General features: G+C 49.7%; 1 protein-coding gene across 7 annotated transcripts in view; it reads left to right on the forward strand.

The window, feature by feature from the left end:
• The window catches only part of PIKFYVE (phosphoinositide kinase, FYVE-type zinc finger containing), a 241446-nt gene that overhangs the window by 53517 nt on the left and 167226 nt on the right, over positions 1 to 20703 (forward strand). For all 7 annotated transcript variants that reach the window (XR_013227979.1, XM_077319274.1, XM_077319275.1 and 4 more), the window contains 3 exons: positions 1848 to 2019; positions 3645 to 3852; positions 8090 to 8179. Coding sequence is in view for 6 of the 7 variants with exons in the window: in XM_077319274.1 (XP_077175389.1) it covers positions 1848 to 2019; positions 3645 to 3852; positions 8090 to 8179 (470 nt within the window). In the remaining variant the exon portion in view is untranslated. The remainder of the gene's footprint in view (positions 1 to 1847; positions 2020 to 3644; positions 3853 to 8089; positions 8180 to 20703) is intronic.

Below are 20703 nucleotides of genomic sequence, written 5' to 3' on the forward strand. Positions count from 1 at the left end.
GTAGCCTGAATAAAAGAAAATCTAAAATGAAATAAAAAAAGATAAACAAGGATTATCTGGTTTGATGATGGCAGAGGGCTTTGCATAGGAATCCAGCTACAGCTTCTGAAATGGATGAATCTGTCTTCTAAAAGAATCAGAATCATAGAATCATAGAGTTGGAAAGGTCCATACAGGCCATCTAGTCCAACCCCCTGCTCAACGCAGGATCAGCCCTAAGCATCCTAAAGCAAGTGCACCTGAACTTCATCAGTGTAGACCGACCTTATGTTCAACCATGGTGTGAGGTACTGTGCATGGGCAACTGATTGGTAGGTCAGTGAAGCAGTATATGTGCTGCTGTTTCATGTTGATTGGTCAGAAAGGAACAAGAGTGCTCAACATGGAGGATGTTTTTGTACCTCCCAATCTACCAGGCCGTCTGGAGGGAGTTTAGGCATGCTAACATAAAGTGGCACCTAAGATGTGGGTTAGTCAGCAGGATCTCTGAGCATCAGTAATCAGTTCTTGATGGTCAATATCTAGGATTTGGCACACTTGGTCTTAAAGATGCTACTGGACTCAACCAACTGGATACTGCCAACAAATCTTCAATTCTAGTTTTTCCCAGCAGTCCAATTAGGTTAACACTATTCTTCTCCTGAATATTTTGTTTTCCGTTGCTGCCCTTTATTTGGGTCAAATCCATGTAGTCTTAATGGCCACTTCTGGAAAGCTCTTATTACAGGGACATGGTATTCCCATGTAAGGTTAAAAAAAATTATACTCTTTAAAACGTTTCAGTTGGGAACTGAGAGAGATGGCCCTGCCTTTACATCATGTATGTCAGTGGTCCTCAACCTGCGGGCCGCAGCCCAGTGCCGGGCCGCGAAGGCCATGGCGCCGGGCCGCGGCTCCCTCTCCCCGCCCCCCCCCCCCCCCGCAGTAAAAAACTTCCCAGGCCACAAGCTTGCGGCCCGGGAAGCTTCTTACTGCGGTAAGGCGGGGAGAGGGAATCAGGGCCAGGCCGCGCATCGCGCATGCGCGGTCCGTGTGGGCGCGGCCTGTGGGCGCGGCCCGATGCGCGGGCGTGGTCCGTGCGGGCGCAGCCCGATGCCCTGCCGGTCCCCAGCCTCAGAAAGGTTGGGGACCACTGATGTATGTAACTTATTTGCACAGGGATCTTTGGGAGGCTGCCACGATCAAACCCTGTTGTATGGCGAGGTCTTTAGCTTGTGAGCCTACAAGCTTTTGATTGGCTGTTTGTGAACGCTCTGCAGCTAGCTGCCCCAAGAAGGGCTCGTCCGATGGACAATCCAGTGGTTGAGGCAGTGTAATCTGATTCTGGCCTTCCAACATCGCATGATATTGTTTAAGCTTTTCAGAGATGGGAATGGTGCTTTAGAGCAGTGGTCCCCAACCTTTTTATCACCGGGGACCACTCAATGCTTGACAATTTTACTGAGGCCCGGTGGGGGGGGGGGTGTAGTTTACTCCTCTACTCTCAACCACTGCCCTAACACTCTCTGATTGCTATGGTAATGTTTAAACATCCCTTCAAAATAAGATACAGACACGTGACAACAATGAACATAAGGAACATTTTATTTTCATGGAAATTTTAACTCATGACAATGACAAATCAATGGGAACCCTGAGCTTGTTTCTCTGCAACGAGATAGTCCCATCTGGGAGTGATGGGAGACAATGACACCCGAAGTGTGTTGTAAAGGGCTGGGGGGGGGAAGTAAAGGGCTGGGGGGGGAGAAGGTGTCCTTCCGTCGACTAATTGGAGGTGGGCCGCAGGTTGGGGATCGCTACTTTAGAGCATTTGTGGCATGACTGAAAGTACTTGATTCACTCTGCAGGATAGTGACCTGAAACAATACTGGATGCCAGATAGTCAGTGCAAAGAGTGTTATGACTGCAGCGAGAAATTCACTACCTTTCGGCGAAGACACCACTGCCGGTTATGTGGGCAGATCTTCTGCAGCCGATGTTGCAACCAGGAAATCCCTGGGAAATTCATGGGTTACACAGGTAAGGGCTGCATCCATTCAACTTCTCAAGTAGCGGGGGGAAGCTGTTTTGACTGAATCACAACTTCAGACTGGAGCCTTTGCATCAAAGGTCACCAATATAGTGCCCATAAGTGCCGGGGTGTCCTCCAACATCTTTTCTGGTACCCATTAAATGGGCCAGGCCAGCCAAGGCTTCTGTTTGGCCACTGCAGATTTTGATTGGCTGTGCAGATCTTTGAAAAAGTTGCTTTGGCAGCAGCTGCCACTACAGTGCAAAGATCTTCACTGTAGTGGCAGCCTTTTTTGTGGCTGGCTCTGCCTTCTGTGGCAGCCATTTTATGGATGTGCCCACCATGTTTGTCAGAATTACTAAAGTGCCTGCAGGCTCAAAAGTGGTTGGAGGCTCCTGCTCTTCATTCTAGAAATGAAAACTGTATTGAAACTTTTCTTTTGGATCCCTGCAATGTAAAGGGAATTTTAAGTTCTGTGAGTAAGTGGTACAAATGTTTATTTTCCTGCTTCGCGGCCTTCAGCTTTGAAAGAGCATAGCTTCTTTTCTTTCATGCCTTATCTTTATAGTTTTTCATTAGCCCTCGTGTCAGCAATATGGAGCTGGTTTATTTTGTTACATTTCTATACCTCCCTCCCTTGTGGCTCAGGGCGGTTTACAATAAAACTTTGTAGCTCATTACATAGAACACAGTTTTAGATTTGCAACATCCTTATCTATGGTTCCTCTATATATTTGTGAAGCAGCCTGTGGGGTGGAACATATCCAGCTGTCTGAGTTGGAATAGGGCCAATCCTGTCCCTACAGCTCCTGCCCTCCCTCCCTGGACTCTAGCCACATTCCTCTCAGACGCACCAGAGACAGAGAGAGACACACAGAGCCCTGCCAGACTGAACACGAGCACTCATTCCCTCCTATCGCTCCTGCTGCGAGGGAAGCAGAGAGAGACACAAAGAGAGCTGCCCCAAGCTGCTGACAGAGACACAGAGAGAGTCGCCCCTCCTGCGAGAGAGGGAGACAGAGGGAAACAGAGACAGAGACAGCTGCTCTAAGTTGCTTCCCTCCTAAGAATGAGCCCTAATTACCTGCTATGCCTCCTTTTGCGAGGCACAATGAGAAACACACACACACACACACACAAACACAGAGATCGGCACCTCCTGGTGTCCTCTGGGTCCTAGCACCCATTTCTTTCCTGCTTGCAATGAGCTTTCTTGCTAGCTTAACATAATACAGGAATATAGCAATGGTTTTCACGTTAACATTGTGAACACAAGAACGTTTTACAGTCATGAGCTGTGTAATGCTTAACTATTAGCTACTCAGCTGTGAGGCCAGGTCAGGATTCGCCCTATGATTGTGTCTTTTGGGCATTCCCGGTAGCTGGTAATTGGGAGGGGGCTTCTGGGTTGCTGTTGCTCTGTTGTCTTCAGCCAAAGGCTTGGCGGAAGAGCTCCATTTTGCAGGCCCTGCGGAACTGTTTCAATTCTGTCAGAGCCCTGATATCTTCTGGGAGGTGCTTGTGTAAAAACTCCTAAGAGGGAAGTCTTGTTCTCCGGTCTTTGCCTTCACTCGGAATGACACAAGGCTGCCCCCCATTCTCTTTCACTTGTTTCTTCCTCTCCCACCGACAGGTGACCTCCGAGCTTGCACTTACTGTCGTAAGATAGCCTTAAGCTACGCTCACTCCACAGACAGCAACTCCATCGGGGAAGACCTAAGCGCACTGTCTGATTCTTCCAGTTGTGTGTCGGTGCTGGAGCCCGGGGAGCCACGGACTCCTGTCGCCAGCAGGAAGGCAAGCCGCAACATCTTCCTGGAAGAAGACCTCACCTGGCAAAGGTACCCAGGAGCCCAAATCACTTTGGCGTCGCAAACCCACAAAGAGCCCACTTCAGTTTGGGGCTGTTAAGTCACACGGTTCTTCTCATGTCCTGCCCAAAAGGTTCATCAGCCAGTAGTTTATTGTTGAAAAGCATGAAATGTGCATCACACTAGGTAACAGATAACTGCTTTGTCCACAAGATGTAATGAAAAAGAAAGTTAAAAGTTATAAAACATAGCTAAGTAGTTACTATCACAAGGTGAGGAAATGAAAGGAAATGAAAGAAGAATATTGCATAGGCTATAATGAGGATTCCTTTGCCATACTAGAAACAAACGTTTTCCTAATAATTAAGAATGAGGAAATTAACTTCACAGCCATTAAGGTGGAAATATGTCAGCCAAAAGAAATACTACTTAATCTTCATTTTCAAAATGGGTCTCAGCAGTGTGTGAGATGAGATACCATTACATAATTCTTTCTTGCCACTGATTGCTCTGCTCACGCAGTGTTCCTCCTCTGTATTCATGCTGCAGGAATATAGTCCTACTTCCTGGCAGCCCTTTGAGCAGGGAGTCTAGAAAAACCCTCCAGAAATGCTTCCTGCAGACCTTTGGTGCAAAATGTCTGCCCAACTGTGGGTTTTGCTCTGGTTTAGAGCTGCATCAGAGCCTCTTGTGGCGCAGAGTGGTAAGGCAGCCATCTGAAAGCTTTGCCCATGAGGCTGGGAGTTCAATCCCAGCAGCCGGCTCAAGGTTGACTCAGCCTTCCATCCTTCCGAGGTCGGTAAAATGAGTACCCAGCTTGCTGGGGGGTAAACGGTAATGACTGGGGAAGGCACTGGCAAACCACTCCGTATTGAGTCTGCCATGAAAACACTGGAGGGTGTCACCCCAAGGGCCAGACATGACTCGGTGCTTGCACAGGGGATACCTTTACCTTTATCTTAGAGCTGCATCTGTTGGCAGCTGATGTACACTGTGTGTAGTGGTTAAGAGCGACAGCTTCTGATCTGGACAGCACAATTTGATTCCCTCATCTCATGCAGCCAGCTGAATGGCCTTAGTCTAATAACAGATGTTCTCATAGAGCAGTTCTGGCAGAGTTCTCTCAGTCATCATCGTCCCCCCCACAAGGTGTCTGTTGTGGGGAGAGGGAAAGAAGGCAATTGTCAGCTGCTTTGAAATTCTTTTGGGTAGTGAAAAGCAGAGTATAAAACCCAACTCCTCCTTCATATGTTAATCCTTCAGTTGCCTAAAATAGAAAGTTCTTAGCCTGCCAGCGTCGTAAATAGAGAGGCTGGTGATTCCTTGAACCCCTTTCTTGGCTTGCCTCTAAAAAGAAAGACACAACTTTAGCAGCTCACAGAGTAAATAAAATTTTATTTTTTAATTTATTAATTTAACTTACAGTCTGCCTTCCTCTTTGGTGGGACTCAAGGGGAATTACTCTCCCCCAGAACCATTTGCCAGATGTTTGGAAGCCGTGGCTGGGTGGCTCGAGCAGAGTCGCTTGAAACTCAACCCCTCCAAGATGGAGGTCCTATGGCTGGGTGGTAGATGGGCAGATTTGGAAGCGCACTTACCCACCTTGGCAGGGACGCAACTGACCATCACAGGAATTTTTTCCCAATTCAAATATTTTATTGTGATATCAAACAAAATATCCATACCCATCACTAATCCATAAATTCATCAATCTAACATTCAATCACAAATAAATACAAATATACATTCAAGACTTCTCTCCTAGTCCTAACAAATGAAATAGTAAACTAAATCTGTGACATAACTATGCTTAGAACCTGCTGTTGCTATGTTAAATTTTACAAATCTTCGCAATGTCTGGATATTTTTTTTCCATATAATTCCAAAACAATGTCCATTGCTTTGCATATTTTCCAAGATCGGGATCTTTGTAGATGGCAGACAATTTGGCAACTTCAGCATAGTCCGCCAGTTTTCTTAAGCACTCTTCAGTTGAGGGAATATCAGGGCTCTTCCATTTAGAAGCAAAAACAATTCTCGCTGCAGAAGTAGCATACATAAATAAAAGACTATGATCTTTGTGGACCCTGCCCTCCAAAAGGTTCAATAGAAATAACTCTGTTTTTTTTTCAAAATTAAATTTAAACATTTTTTTTAAATTCCACAAGTATATTTTCCAATACTGTCTTGCTTTCTTACATTCCCACCACATGTGAAAAAAGTCACCCCTCTCCTGTTTACATTTCCAACATTTGTCGCCTATTTTTTAATTCCATTTAGCTAACTTAACTGGAGTAAGATGCCAACGGAGTAAGATGCCAACTGGAGTAAGATGCCAATATCTTTAACCGCTCCTGCGGTTAAATAAAAGGGTAAGGCCACCTGGGGAGGAGTTAGGGCGGGCCCTGTCCAGGATAAAAACTCAGAGGGCCCAATCAGGAGCCACGAGTGTCCATCCAGGGCCAAGCAGCCAATAGGGAGGCGCACAAAGTGCCTTCCTATTGGCCCCTCACCAGGACAGACCAAAATTCCATTCACCCAGCCCAGTCTGGCTGCCAGTCTGCTCCTGACCACCGCAGGGAGAGGAGGTCAGCAGGGCTGCCAAGGGGGATGAGAACAGAGGCTGTGCCAGCCCTTTTCGCCCCAAGGCTGTCCTAACTGCCATGTCCAACTGCAAATTGCCTCAGAACCCTGACAGAGCTGGCAGGAGGCTGCAGAGTGCTCCCCCTCCCCCCCCTTCAGGCCTGAAGGAAGGAGGCCTTTCCAAGAGCAACGCAGGGGAGCCTGAGGGCATTCCTTTTGAGGGTGGGGAACTTTCCCCTTCTGCCAAACAGTTGCCTGACAGGGATGCCACAGAAAAGCCCCTTCTCACTTAAAATACTGCTCTGCCCGGAGGTTAGACACAGCCAAGCCATGTGTCTTTCTTCTTTGCAACTCTCTGCAGATTTGAGGCCACTGCACAGCATTATTCTGCAGAGGAAACTGCCTCTTTTGTCTCCTGCTTCATCTCCACAACAACCCTGTGCAGTAGGCCTCAAGTCTTTCAATTCAACAACAACCTGGATTTTCAGATAGTTAGGTGGATAGGGAATTGGTTAGAGAACCGCACTCAAAGAGTTGTTGTCAATGGTGTTTCATCAGACTGGAGAGAGGTGAGTAGCGGGGTACCTCAGGGCTTGGTGCTTGGCCCGGTACTTTTTAACATATTTATTAATGATCTAGATGAGGGGGTGGAGGGACTACTCATCAAGTTTGCAGATGACACCAAATTGGGAGGACTGGCAAATACTCCGGAAGATAGAGACAGAGTTCAACGAGATCTGAACACAATGGAAAAATGGGCAAATGAGAACAAGATGCAATTTAATAAAGATAAGTGTAAAGTTCTGCATCTGGGTCAGAAAAATGAAAAGCATGCCTACTGGATGGGGGATACGCTTCTAGGTAGCACTGTGTGTGAACGAGACCTTGGGGTACTTGTGGATTGTAAACTAAACATGAGCAGGCAGTGTGATGCAGCGGTAAAAAAGGCAAATGCCATTTTGGGCTGTAACAACAGAGGCATCACATCAAAATCACAAGATGTCATAGTCCCATTGTATACGGCACTGGTCAGACCACACCTGGAGTACTGTGTGCAGTTCTGGAGGCCTCACTTCAAGAAGGACGTAGATAAAATTGAAAGGGTACAGAGGAGAGCGACGAAGATGATCTGGGGCCAAGGGACCAAGCCCTATGAAGATAGGTTGAGGGACTTGGGAATGTTCAGCCTGGAGAAAAGGAGGTTGAGAGGGGACATGATAGCCCTCTTTAAGTATTTGAAAGGTTGTCACTTGGAGGAGGGCAGGATGCTGTTTTTGCTGGCTGCAGAGGAGAGGACACGCAGTAATGGGTTTAAACTTCAAGTACAACGATATAGGCTAGATATCAGGAAAACGTTTTTCACAGTCAGAGTAGTTCAGCAGTGGAATAGGCTGCCTAAGGAGGTGGTGAGCTCCCCCTCACTGGAAGTCTTCAAGCAAAGGTTGGATACACACTTTTCTTGGATGCTTTAGGATGCTTTGGGCTAATCCTGCGTTGAGCAGGGGGTTGGACTAGATGGCCTGTATGGCCCCTTCCAACTCTATGATTCTATGATTCTAATGATGATAAGAGCAAAACTGTTTATTTTAGCAAGACCATGCTGATTCTTTTGTGATGGTGGCCTGCCTTTGAATGTTGAAATGGGATACAAATAATTGCTAAATGTACTTTCGTTGCCTTGCAGCTTGATCCATACGGAATCTTCCCCTACTCCTTTGTCGACGCGCCTTGGAATCGTTCAAGAGGACGTGGGGAAATCTCCTGCTCGGAACAGGTATGCAGTCCTAATTCATTCAGGTGGCACGCTATTGGTCCTGTTTCTTATTATGAATACAAAGTGATTCCTGCTGGCCAGGTCTTCTGATGATGTTCCTCTGAGAGATAATTACACCTCTTGATAGTGGTGTGACCCTTTTGCCAGCTGTCTCTCCCCCCCTCCCCCAGTCCTTGTGTCCTCATTGGAAGAGGCTGCATTATAGTCAGAAGTTGGCAAGAATTGTGCAAACAGTGTATGGAGTCCAGAGTTCGGTCTGAGTGCTGGAAAAAATGATGCCAAAAATCCTGGGGCCTGTGAAATTAATTTGCTGGTTGCTAGCCCTGGGAAAGAGGGGAGTATTGGAGCACCTGTTCCCAAAATGTCAGCCCCTCATGCCTTGTGTAGATCATGGCACTTTCCAGGAACATATGTACTTGTGCAACTTTATAGCTGGCACTGGAGAAATCTGCTTTGACGTGCAAACATTTGTGTAATTGACTCTACCTGAGCAGTTGTCCTTTTTGACCTCGCTTATGAATTACGGTACATGGTCCAGATGCAAAGTGTGGGGGGGTTCATGCCCGTTAGGTTCTTGTAATTATTGGCCATCAAAAGACCTTCCGTTAAAAAAAAACTCTTTCCATAGCCATGTCACAGAAGGCCTAGATGATCCCAAAGCCTGCGAGGCAAACCTTTGCTTTTTTGTGTAGCATTAAACCTGATTTCTAGATCTCAGCTTAGCTATGCCTCCTGCCCTCACTCTGGCCGATGAAAGAAGGTCTCTCCTTATTATCAAAGCACACAATACTGAAGGATGATGCAACAGCATCAGCATTTCTCATATATTGGGCAATTTCAGTTAACTGACATTTTTAATGTAAGAATTTGCATCCTTCTCCTTTTGTCAAGGGGTGGGGGGGGGAACCAAAGTGGCTTAGAATACAAAGGGACAAAAATACAACAGTAACTAAAGCAGTGGTCCCCAACCTGCGGGCCGCGGCCCGGCGCCAGGCCGTAAAGGCCATGGCGCCGGGCCGCGGCTCCCTCTCCCCGCCCCCCCCGCAGTAAAAAACTTCCCAGGCCGGGAAGCTTCTTACTGCGGGGAGGGCGGGGAGAGGGAATCAGGGCCGGGCCGCGCCCGTCCAGGCCGCGTTAGCGCGGCCCGATCCACGGGCGCGGCCCGCGGGCGCGGCCCGATGTGCAGGCGCGGCCCGATGTGCGGGCGCGGCCCGATGCGTGGGCGTGGCCCCCGTGGGCGCGGCCCGATGCCCTGCCGGTCCCCAGCCTAATAAAGGTTGGGGACCACTGAACTAAAGGATGCAGAAGGCTTTGACAAAGATCAGGCCTTCTTCCTCTCCCTCTCCCTCTCCCTCTCCCTCTCCCTCTCCCTCTCCCTCCCCCCTGTCAAACGTACAGGAAACTCACAACAAACTTCTTAATAATAAAGAGTTTTATTGATTAGTACTATACGCAAGAGACTGAGAAGTCAAATCTGACCCGAGGCCAGATTTGCCTCAGTTTATCAATACATTTCTCCCGCCCAAAACTTGACAGTTCCCAAGGGAGGGGGCAGAAGAGAAAAGACATATGTGTAACATAAACAGGATTTCGTTCACACAACCTTGAGGAGGTGACAACAACCCCGTGAGCCCACAACAAGATAAGGTTAGCATAACATCACTATTCATTTTTATAGCTAGGAAAACTACAAGGCCTGGGGCAAGCAGGCGCCAGGTCCCATGAAGCAATATAACTGACATGGAGGAACTCAGGCTAATTTATGACAGAGATTCTACAATCCTGACACCCCCCTTGGATTTTTCATCCAGCTTTAGGTGTACAGCTCTTGAGGTTTTGCCCTTTGGCTCCCAGCCAAGGGCTTGCTTTCATCTTTGGGCAGCCTCTTTTAAATACTTGTTAGAAGCAGATTCTGACTTGGCCAGATTGTATTAAGCTCTTGCTTTTTATACCCCACTTTTCACTACTTGAAGGAATCCCAGAATGGCTGGCTTGCAATCACCTTCCCTTCCTCTCCCGAAAATAGGCACTCTGTGAGGTAGATGAGAGAACCCTGACAGAACTGCTCTGTGAGCAGCTCTAATAGGACTGTGACTAGCCCAATGTCACCCAGCTGGCTGCATGTGGAGGATTGGGGAACCAAACCCGCTGCCAAAAGGACCAAGGACGCATGATAAGATAAAGTTCTCACAGCAAGGGAGAGCAAGTCTCTATGGGTAGTAAACTAGGTTTGACTAAGGAGGGAGGGTTGGAGAAATGTCAGGAATTCCAAAACGTGTGTGAGTGGGGTGAAGTTAGCACATCTCTAACTCAGCTCTCCTAGCAAAGACAGGAGGGCGGATATGACACCTACCCCTAGCTTCAGGGACTTTACTGGAGAGACTAAAGGAGGATATGGTTAGGCCACTTTTGAAGAAAACCGGCCCTGAATCCATCTAACTCAGCCAACTACCATCCAGTTTCACATTTGCCATTTCTGGATAAATCCAGCTAAGATGAGGTCCTTTGACTGAGTCGGCATGCCCCGGGTGAGGCAGTACAACACCTGCCTCTTGACAGTCCAGTTGACACTTTTGGCTACTGTCAGGAATAAGGCAGAACTCCCACAGTTCCGCAGGGCGTGCAAAAGGGAGCTCCTCCACCAGGCATTTACCCGAGACTGACCACAGGTCCCCCCAACCTCTGACATCCCCTCCATGGCTTGAAGCAGTCTGACCTCTCTAGGGGCTTTAGCTTGTTATATTGTTATTGTTGGGATCACTGAAGTTGTTGTTTAGAACCACTGTTGGGTCGTTTTTGTTGTATATTGACTATTTTGTATGTTGACTCTTTCCATGTATCCCCCTATGATGTTGTAGGTAAACCGCCCTGAGCCATATGGAAGGGCGGTATAGAAATCAAATAAAAATAAAAATAAATAAAATAAACAAGTCAGCGAGCAAAGTCTGTGATAAAGGAGCTTCCAAGATCTCAGGCAGAGCGTGAATCCAAAAGAAAGGCTTTATTAAACAGAACAGTTTAATACAACAGCTAACATGGGCCAAAACTCATTGGGCAAACGTCCTGGCATAAACAAAGATACAATAGACAATAGGGTGTACTTATAGGGGGGACCAAGCATGGGAGGGGGCATGAGGGATAAGGATGGTGGGAAAGGTACATTTGCAGGTTACAAAATTCTCAGCAGAGCCAGATGGCCCAGCTTTGATCTAAACAGATACTTCTGTAGAGTCTCCAGTGAGACGGGCAAGATGACAAGAAAGCGAGGGAGATAAGGAAACCCTGCTGAGGGCAGCTTTGGTATGTAGAGGCAGCCAGGAACCAGCACAGGGATTTATGGTTTTATAACAACCAGCCTGGAGAAGACCAGGAGAATGCAGCAGGAGAAGGGGGTATGAACCAGGGTTCATGACGGGTTGTTGTTGTTAGGTGCAAAGTCGTGTCCAACCCATCACGACCCCATGGACAATGATCCTCCTGGCCTTCCTGGTGTCACACCCCCGCTGCTGCCTCCCGGCTCCCCGAGGTTGCCGGAGCAACCAGGGTCAACAGCCCAGCCAGATCTGAGGAATGAGATGGACCCGGGGGAGGGATGTTCCTGGCAGCTGACAGATAACAGACCTCAACAGGAGGAGACATCGGACACAGAAGACGTGGCTGTACGGTTGAGACAGAGCCACAGGGTGGGGCTGACAGAACGAAGAAGGAGTCAGAGATTGCAGGCAAGCTGTCAGAAGCGATGGGGTTCAGCTGGACTCACGCTGGGAGAGGAGGGCTGAGTCATCCTGCAGGTGCAGCTCATTAGATGGGCTGCATTTAGGGGCTCTGCTATTGTGACTTGCTGCGTAATCCTTGACCCCCTGGCTTCGGACCTGACGACGGATTTTGGTAAAGTGATTTGGCTTGGTGAACTCTCGGACTTTCTGGGCTCAGACCTTCGGACTGTTTGACTACTCTTTGCCTGGCTCTACGTTGTTCTTATTAGCTCCCGGTGACTTGGACTGAATGTTATCTCTGTCTGGGCTGGCCGCCCAGGCCTCACCGAAGCAGCTGCTACCACGTGTGGCCAGCTAGGGCAGCATACCTTGCTTCCACCCAGTCCCATCCTTGCAGCTGGGACTCAGAGCCAGCAGCTCCAGCCAGGATGGACCAAGCCACAGCAACTAACTTGGCTGCCCGCAACCAGTTGCTAGAATAACAGGTGGGTGATTTGACCCTGCAGAACCAAGCCTTGGAAACACGAGTGCAGCAGCTCACCAATGCTGTGTTGGGGCTGCAGCAAGCAGCTGGAGCCGCCGCCCAAGGTGCTCTGCCCTCCTGCCCTCTCAAGGCTCCAGAGAAATATGAGGGACGCCAGGAGGACTTTACCACATTCCTGGCCCAGGTGAAAATGTTTATTGGTGCCCGGCCCCGGGAATTCCCCACAGAGCAGGCTAAGGTCAGTTTCACTATCAGCCTGCTTAAAGGGCCAGCTGCCCGGTGGGCTACACCACTGCTCATTGCAGATGCTCCCAAGCTGGCCAACTTCCAGGCTTTTGTGTCCAAAATGGATGAAGCATTTGGGGATGCTCAGAAGGTGATTCGGGCCAGCCGGTGTCTACGGGAGCTTCGCCAAGGGACCCGATCCGTGAGGGACTATGCTGCAGAATTCCAGATCGTGGCACCAGACCTGGACTGGAATGAGCCCGCTTTAGTAGACCAGTTTGTGGCAGGACTATCAGAGAAGGTCCTGGATGAACTGGTCCACGTAGACCGACCCCGTCATATGAGCGATCTGGTGCAATTGTGCTACCGCATCGACAACCGCCTGGAGGAGTGGCGCCTCGCCCGGTCTGGAACCCAGCCACGAAACCGGGGAGAGCAGTCTCCACCTCGTTTCACCGCTCCCAAGGCAGCGGTTCCCCTGGATCCGGGGGAGCCAATGCAACTCGGCAGTGTGCGGCCTCGATTGGACCCCAGAGAAAAGCAGCGCTGCCGCACACAGAACCTCTGCCTGTACTGCGGGGGTGCAGGTCATTACGCGGGCCAGTGCCCCAAAAAAATTAAGCCGCGGGAAACGCCCGCTCCCATCCGACTCCGGCCCTGGTCGGCCCCAGGACTGATGCACTTACTACTGCCTGTGCACCTGCAACTACCCCAGGGACAGTGGCTCCTGGTCCATGCCCTGGTCGACTCCGGAGCCACCCGGTCCTACATTGACGCCACTTTCCAGCGTCAGAACAGGGTCCCCATTACCAAGAAGCAGGTTCCAGCTAAAGTGGAAGCCATAGACAGGCGACTAATCGAGGCCGGATGGGTGAAATGGGAGACCCAGCCCCTGTTCCTCCAGGTGCAACAACATACCGAGACCATGGTCTTCGACGTCGCTCACATGCCTCGATTCCCATTGGTGCTTGGCATGGACTTGCTTGCCAAGCATAACCCACGTATCGATTGGGTGAAGCTGGACTTACGCTTTGGCCGGGACTGCCTACATGCCACTCACCCCTCTGCCTCACCTGACATCAATGGGCTTCCACCTGAGTACCAGGACTATGCGGATGTCTTCGAGGAAAAAGGCGCTGATAAACTCCCTCCGCACCGACCCTATGATTGCGGCATTGATTTGAAATCGGATGTGCACCTCCCCGTCAAGCGTTTGTACGCCCTGTCGGAACCCGAACGCCAGGCCCTCCGGGAGTTCCTGGACAAGAACCTGCAACAAGGGTTCATCCGTCCCTCCACCGGTCCTACCTCCGCTCCGGTCCTCTTTGTGAAGAAGAAGGAAGGGGACTTGCGAATGTGCCATGACTATCGGGCACTCAATGAGATCACAATCAAGGACCGATACCCCTTGCCCCTCATCCCCGAGCTTCTGGAACAAGTGCAGGGTGCCCGCGTGTTCACCAAGCTGGATCTGCGTGGGGCTTACAATCTCATCCGAATTCGTGCCGGGGATGAATGGAAGACTGCCTTCGGGACCCGGTACGGACAATTTGAGTACCTGGTAATGCCTTTTGGTCTCTGTAATGCACACGTCGTGTTCCAGCGGTTCATCAATGACGTCTTCCGGGATTTGCTGGACCGCTTTGTCATCATATTCCTCGATGACATCCTGGTGTACTCCCGACAGCCGGAACTGCATACCGGACATGTCCACCAGGTTCTACAAAGACTACGGGACCATGGTTTATATGCCAAGCTCGCCAAGTGCGACTTCTCCCGGGACGTCATCGACTTCTTGGGACATCGGTTGTCTGCCCAGGGGGTCCAGATGGATCCCTCCAAGGTACAGGCCATCGTTCAGTGGGAGGCCCCTCAAACCCGGAAGCAGTTTGCAGTGGTTCATGGGGTTCACCAACTATTACCGGACATTTCTGCCTCAGTACGCAGTGATGGTGCAACCCCTGACCCAGCTCCTGAGTCCTAAATGATCGTACCAGTGGACTCCAGAAGCCGAGCAAGCCTTTCAGTGGCTCAAGCAACGCTTCACCTCCGAGCCCTGCCTTGCCCATCCCAACCCAGAGAAGCTCTTTATTGTGGAAGCCGACGCCTCCAGCACCGCGTTGGGGGCACTCCTCCTCCCGCTGGGTCCAGAAGGGCATCCTCCGCAACCCTGTGCGTTCTATTCCCGACAGTTCACCGCAGCTGAAAGGAATTACACCATCTGGGAGAGGGAACTGCTGGCCATCAAAGCAGCCTTTGAAACATGGTGCCACCATCTGGAGGGGGCCAAGCACCCAGTCTTGGTACGAACAGACCACCGGAACCTAGAGTATCTTCAGACAGTCCGCTGCCTCAACCAGCGGCAAATCCGGTGGGTTCTGTTCTTTTCCCGATTCAATTTCCGGATCGAGTACATCCCAGGGACCCAGAACAAGAGGGCAGACGCCCTCTCCCGCCAGCCACAAGACACAACCGACCCTGATGACGGCCCTGCACCCCTGCTGCTTCCAGCCTCAGTGTTTGCGGCCGCTCCCGACACACCGGATTTCTGCCAACAGGTGGCAGAAGAACAGGCGACCAACCGCTGGACACAGACCCAGATCCGTTGGCTGCAGGAACACCCCGACGAACGCTCTGAGTTCCATGTCCTGGAGGGGCTCCTGCATCACCGCGGCAGAGTAGTGCTTCCCACTTTGGCTTTACGGACACAGGCGCTGCAACATACGCACGACACCCCGGCAGCAGGCCATTTGGGGCAGTACGAGACTCTCCGTTTGCTGACCCGGTACTTTTGGTGGCCTCGAGTGCGGGCCGATGTGGCCCAGTACGTAGCATCCTGTGCTACGTGCAGACAGGCAAAACATGCCATAGGCAAACCCCCGGGCTTGTTGCAGCCCCTCCCTGTTCCTCAAGGGCCATGGCAAGAAATCACTATGGACTTCATCACAGATCTCCAAGTATCCCGTGGGTTCACCACAATCCTGACTGTGGTGGATCGGTTCACTAAGATGGCATAACTGATTCCTTGCCGCGGACTGCCCAAGGCCCAGGGCACACCTTTTCCTAGCGCAGATATTCCGGATACACGGCCTCCCGACGCGGATAATCACGGATAGAGGGGTGCAGTTCACCTCCCGCTTCTGGCGACAATTGCACGCGGCATTGGGGACCAAGATCAGCTTTTCGACTGCGCATCACCCCGAAACCAACGGCCAGACAGAACGGGTCAACGGGATCATAGAACAGTACCTCCGATGCTACATCTCATACCAGCAGGAAGATTGGTCACGCTGGCTCCCGTTGGCGGAGTTCGCGTATAACAATTCTATCCATGCCTCCACACAGATGTCCCCGTTCCAAGCCCTGTACGGGTTTCACCCTCGGTTTCTACCTGATTCCGTCGTCCCACCCACGGTACCCACAGCGGCAGCTGACTTGGAGGAGCTGCAGGCCCAACTCCAGATCCTCCAGGACACTTTGCAAGAAGCGCAGACCTGGTACAAAGCTCAAGCCGACACCCATCGCTCTGAAGGAGTTCCGCTAGCAGTCGGCAGTCGGGTCTGGCTGTCCACTAGACATTTGCGGACCAACCAAAAATCTGGAGGCGCGGTTCGTAGGAACATTTGAGATTCTGGAACAGGTGAATCCTGTGGCCTTCCGTCTGAAGCTGCCCCGATCGTATCGGATTCATCCCGAATTCCATCGATCGCTGCTCCAACCGCTCTGCACGGACAGCCTTCATCCCCCGACACCAGCCCCTCCGGGACCCGTGTCCATCGACGAGGAAGAGGAGTACCAGGTCAGACAGGTACTGGATTCCCGAGTCCGTAGGGGCATGCTCCAGTACCTGATCGATTAGGAAGGCTACGGACCTGAGGAACGGTCCTGGGAACCCGCCAGCGAGGTCCATGCTCCTGACCTGGTGCAGGACTATCACGCCCAGTTTCCAGCCAAACCAGGCCCCGACCCCTCAGGAGGGGGCGCTGGAGGGGGGGATGGTGTCACACCCCCGCTGCTACCTCCCGGCTCCCCAGGGTTGCCGGAGCAACCAGGGTCAACAGCCCAGCCAGATCTGAGGAATGAGATCGACCCAGGGGAGGGATGTTCCTGGCAGCTGACAGATAACAGACCTCAACAGGAGGAGACATCGGACACAGAAGACGTGGCTGTACGGTTGAGACAGAGCCACAGGGTGGGGCTGACAGAACGAAGAAGGAGTCAGAGATTGCAGGCGAGCTGTCAGAAGCGATGGGGTTCAGCTGGACTCACGCTGGGAGAGGAGGGCTGAGTCATCCTGCAGGTGCAGCTCATTAGATGGGCTGCATTTAGGGAGACAGAAACAGCTAGCCAGCGTGGAAGCAATCTATGCGACTACCCCCTGGACCGGCTCTGCTATCGTGACTTGCTGCGTAATCCTTGACTCCCTGGCTTCGGACCTGACGACGGATTTTGGTAAAGTGATTTGGCTTGGTGAACTCTCGGACTTTCTGGACTCAGACCTTCGGACTGTTTGACTACTCTTTGCCTGGCTCTACGTTGTTCTTATTAGCTCCCGATGACTTGGACTGAATGTTATCTCCGTCTGGGCTGGCCGCCCAGGCCTCACCGAAGCAGCTGCTACCAGGTGTGGCCAGCTAGGGCAGCATACCTGTCCTCTACCATTTCTCGTAGTCCATTTAAGTTTGTACCGACTGCTTCAGTGACTCCATCCACCCACCTCATTCTCTGTCGTCCCCGTCTTCTTTTGCCTTCAATCACTCCCAGCATTAGGCTCTTCTCCAGGGAGTCCTTCCTTCTCATGAGGTGGCCAAAGTATTTCAGTTTCGTCTTCAGGATCTGGCCTTCTAAGGAGCAGTCCGGGCTGATCTCCTCTAGGACTGACCAGTTGGTTCGCCTTGCGAGAGTCTTCTCCAGCACCAGAGTTCAAAAGCCTCAATTCTTTAACGTTCAGCCTTCCTTATGGTCATACATTGCAACTTGGAAGACCATAGCCTTGACTAAATGCACTTTTGTTGGCAGGGTGATGCCTCTGCTTTTTAGAATGCTGTCTAGATTTGCCATAGCTTTCCTCCCCAGGAGCAAGCATCTTTTAATTTCTTTGCTGGTCAGCATCTGCAGTGATCTTGGAGCCCAGGAAAATAAAATCTGTCACTACCGCCATTTCTTCCCCATCTATTTGCCAGGAATTGAGAGGGCCAGATGCCATGATCTTAGTTTTCTTGATGTTGAGTTTCAAGCCAACTTTTGCATTCTCCTCCTTCATCTAACCCCGCCTTTCTCATGATGTGCTCCGCATGCAAGTTAGATAGGCAAGGCGACAGTATACAGCCTTGCCAAACTGCTTTCTCAATTTTTAACCAATCAGTGATTCCATGCCCGGTTCTCACTGTTGCTTCTTGACCTGCATATAGGTTTCTCAAGATGCTCTGGTATTCCCATCTCTTTAAGAACTTGCCACAATTTGTTGTGCTCCACACAAGCAAACACTTTAGCATAGTCAATGAAGCAGAAGTAAATGTTCTGGAACTGCCTAGCTTTCTCCATGATCCAGCGTATGTTGGCAATTTGATCTCTAGTTCCTCTGCCTCTTCGAAATCCTGTGGCCACTGTTGAGTTTTCCAAATTTGCTGGCATATTGAGTGTAGCACTTTTACTGCATCGTCTTTTAAGATTTTGAATAGTTCAACTGGAATGCTGTCACCTCCACTAGCGTTATTGTTGCTCAGACTTCCTAAGTCCCAGTTGACTTCACATTCCAGGATATCTGGCTCCAGGTCAGTGTCTACCCTCTCGTGGTTATCAGGGATGTTAAGCTCACTCTTGTATAGTTCTTCTGTATAATTTTTCCACCTTTTAAAAATCTTTTCTGCTTCTGTGAGGTCTCTACCATTTTGGTCCCTTATCATACCCATCTTTGCATGAAATGTTCTCTTCATATCTCCAATTTTCTTGAAAAGATCTCTGGTCCTCTCCATTCTATTGTTTTCTTCTATTTGTTTGCACTGTTCATTTAAGAAGGCATTCTTATCTCTTCAAGCTTTTCTCTGGAATTCAGCATTCAGTTGGGTGTATCATTCTCTTTCTCTATTGTCTTTCACTTCCCTTCTCTCCTCAGCTATTTGTAAAGCTTCCTCAGACAGCCATTTTGATTTCTTGCATTTTTTTTTCTTTGAGATGGTTTTAGATGCTACCTCTTGTACAATGTTGCGAACCTCCATCCATAGTTCTTCAGGCACTCTGTCTATCAGATCTAATACCTGTCATGACGGGTACCTGGGTGTGATACTGGCCAACTCTCTATGGAGACCCAGGTCACAAATGTTTCCCACCAGGCTTTCTACAGCCTTTCTACATCCAACCTAGCCACGGTGATCCACGCAATGGTGATCACCTCCAGGCTAGGTTACTGTGTCTTGCTCTACACCCGGCTGCCCTTGAAGTTTTTCCGGTAACTTAATTTAATTGTGTAAAGGTAAAGGTATCCCCTGCGCAAGCACCGAGTCATGTCTGACCATTGAGGTGACGCCCTCTAGCGTTTTCATGGCAGACTCAATATGGGGTGGTTTGCCAGTGCCTTCCCCAGTCATGACCGTTTACCCCCCAGCAAGCTGGGTACTCATTTTACCGACCTCGGAAGGATGGAAGGCTGAGTCAACCTTGAGCCGGCTGCTGGGATTGAACTCCCAGCCTCATGGGCAGAGCTTTTCAGACTGTACATCTGCTGCCTTACCACTCTGCGCCACAAGAGGCTCTTGTTAATTGTGTAATTAACAAATTTCATATTCATTTAAAATTTATATTTTAGAATTTTAAATGTTAAATTTTAAATGTCTTATTTTATTCTGTATATCAATTGTATCTTTGACTGACATGATCCGCACTGAGCCCTGGGCGGAATACAAATGTAAATATAAATGAATAAGCAAAATTAGAGTTTTCTAGCAGGTTAAAAGAAGGCTTCCTAACAGTTCCTGGCAAGTTCAGTTGTGAGAATCATAGAGTTGGAAGGTACCTCCTGGGTCATCTATTCCAACCCCCTGCACTATGCACAGCAATCACAATCCTATCGCTCATCCACTGTATCCTGCCATCCCCTTGACCCTTCACAGAATAAGCTTCTCCATCAGATGGCTATCCAGCCTCTGTTTAAAAATTTCCATAGATGGAGAACCCGCCACCTCCTGAGGAAGCCTGTTCCACTGAGAAACCACTCTGTCTTCCAGATGTTGAGACAGAATTCCTTTTGAATTAATTTCATCCCATTGGTTCTGGTCCGTCCCTCTGGGGCAAGAGAGAATAATTCTGCTCCATCCTCTATATGGCAGCCTTTTAAATACTTGAAGATAGTTATCAAATTCCCCTCTCAGTTGTCTCCTCTCCAGGCTAAATAGACCAAGCTCCCCCAACGTTTCCTCATACGACTTGGTGAGAGGGCAACCATCTTGGTTCACGTGCCCATTCATCCATAAAATGGCAGTCAGTCAGTAAATTGTGTCTTTGCTCTGTTACCCCAGTTCCTTGTCTCTCAGAGCAGTTTACCTCACCCACATACCTCATTTGAGACAAATAAGCCCAGCCCTCCTTTATATGTGAACAAATACATATTGCAACCCTGTTTTGGCCTTTTCATTTATCAGCTAGAGATGGTCATATCAGCAAAGCTTTTCCCACCATGCCGTAGCTCCTGGCATACCTCAGATAAACAGTCAGACTTTCTCAAGGGACATTCTTCTAGGTAGCTTAGATGAAGAGATTTTGAATTGAATGGGAAGGTTAGGAGTTGGGTGACTTAGCTGTGGAAACCTTTGTCTCATTTCCCCCAATATTTTTCTGTTGTTAGACAGCACTGCAGACAAGCCCTGCATCTTTTTTCTTTAAACTCTTGTCTCTGTTGTTGTCTTCTTCTTGTTCTTCTGTTAGCACTGATGGCTCAGGTGTGGGAGGTTTGTTTCCAGGAGATGAACCTGCAGACCCTCTCTCCAGAGACTGCTTCAAGCTGCTAGCTGGTTACATTTGGACCCAAAATTCCTGAGTCTGCACGAAGCCTCCCAAGGAGCCCTTTTGTGCTGGCTCATGACATCTTGTTTCTAGTTACAGGT

The sequence above is a fragment of the Paroedura picta genome, chromosome 2 (genome assembly GCF_049243985.1).
Source record: "Paroedura picta isolate Pp20150507F chromosome 2, Ppicta_v3.0, whole genome shotgun sequence".
In the NCBI taxonomy this organism is placed as follows: domain Eukaryota; kingdom Metazoa; phylum Chordata; class Lepidosauria; order Squamata; family Gekkonidae; genus Paroedura; species Paroedura picta.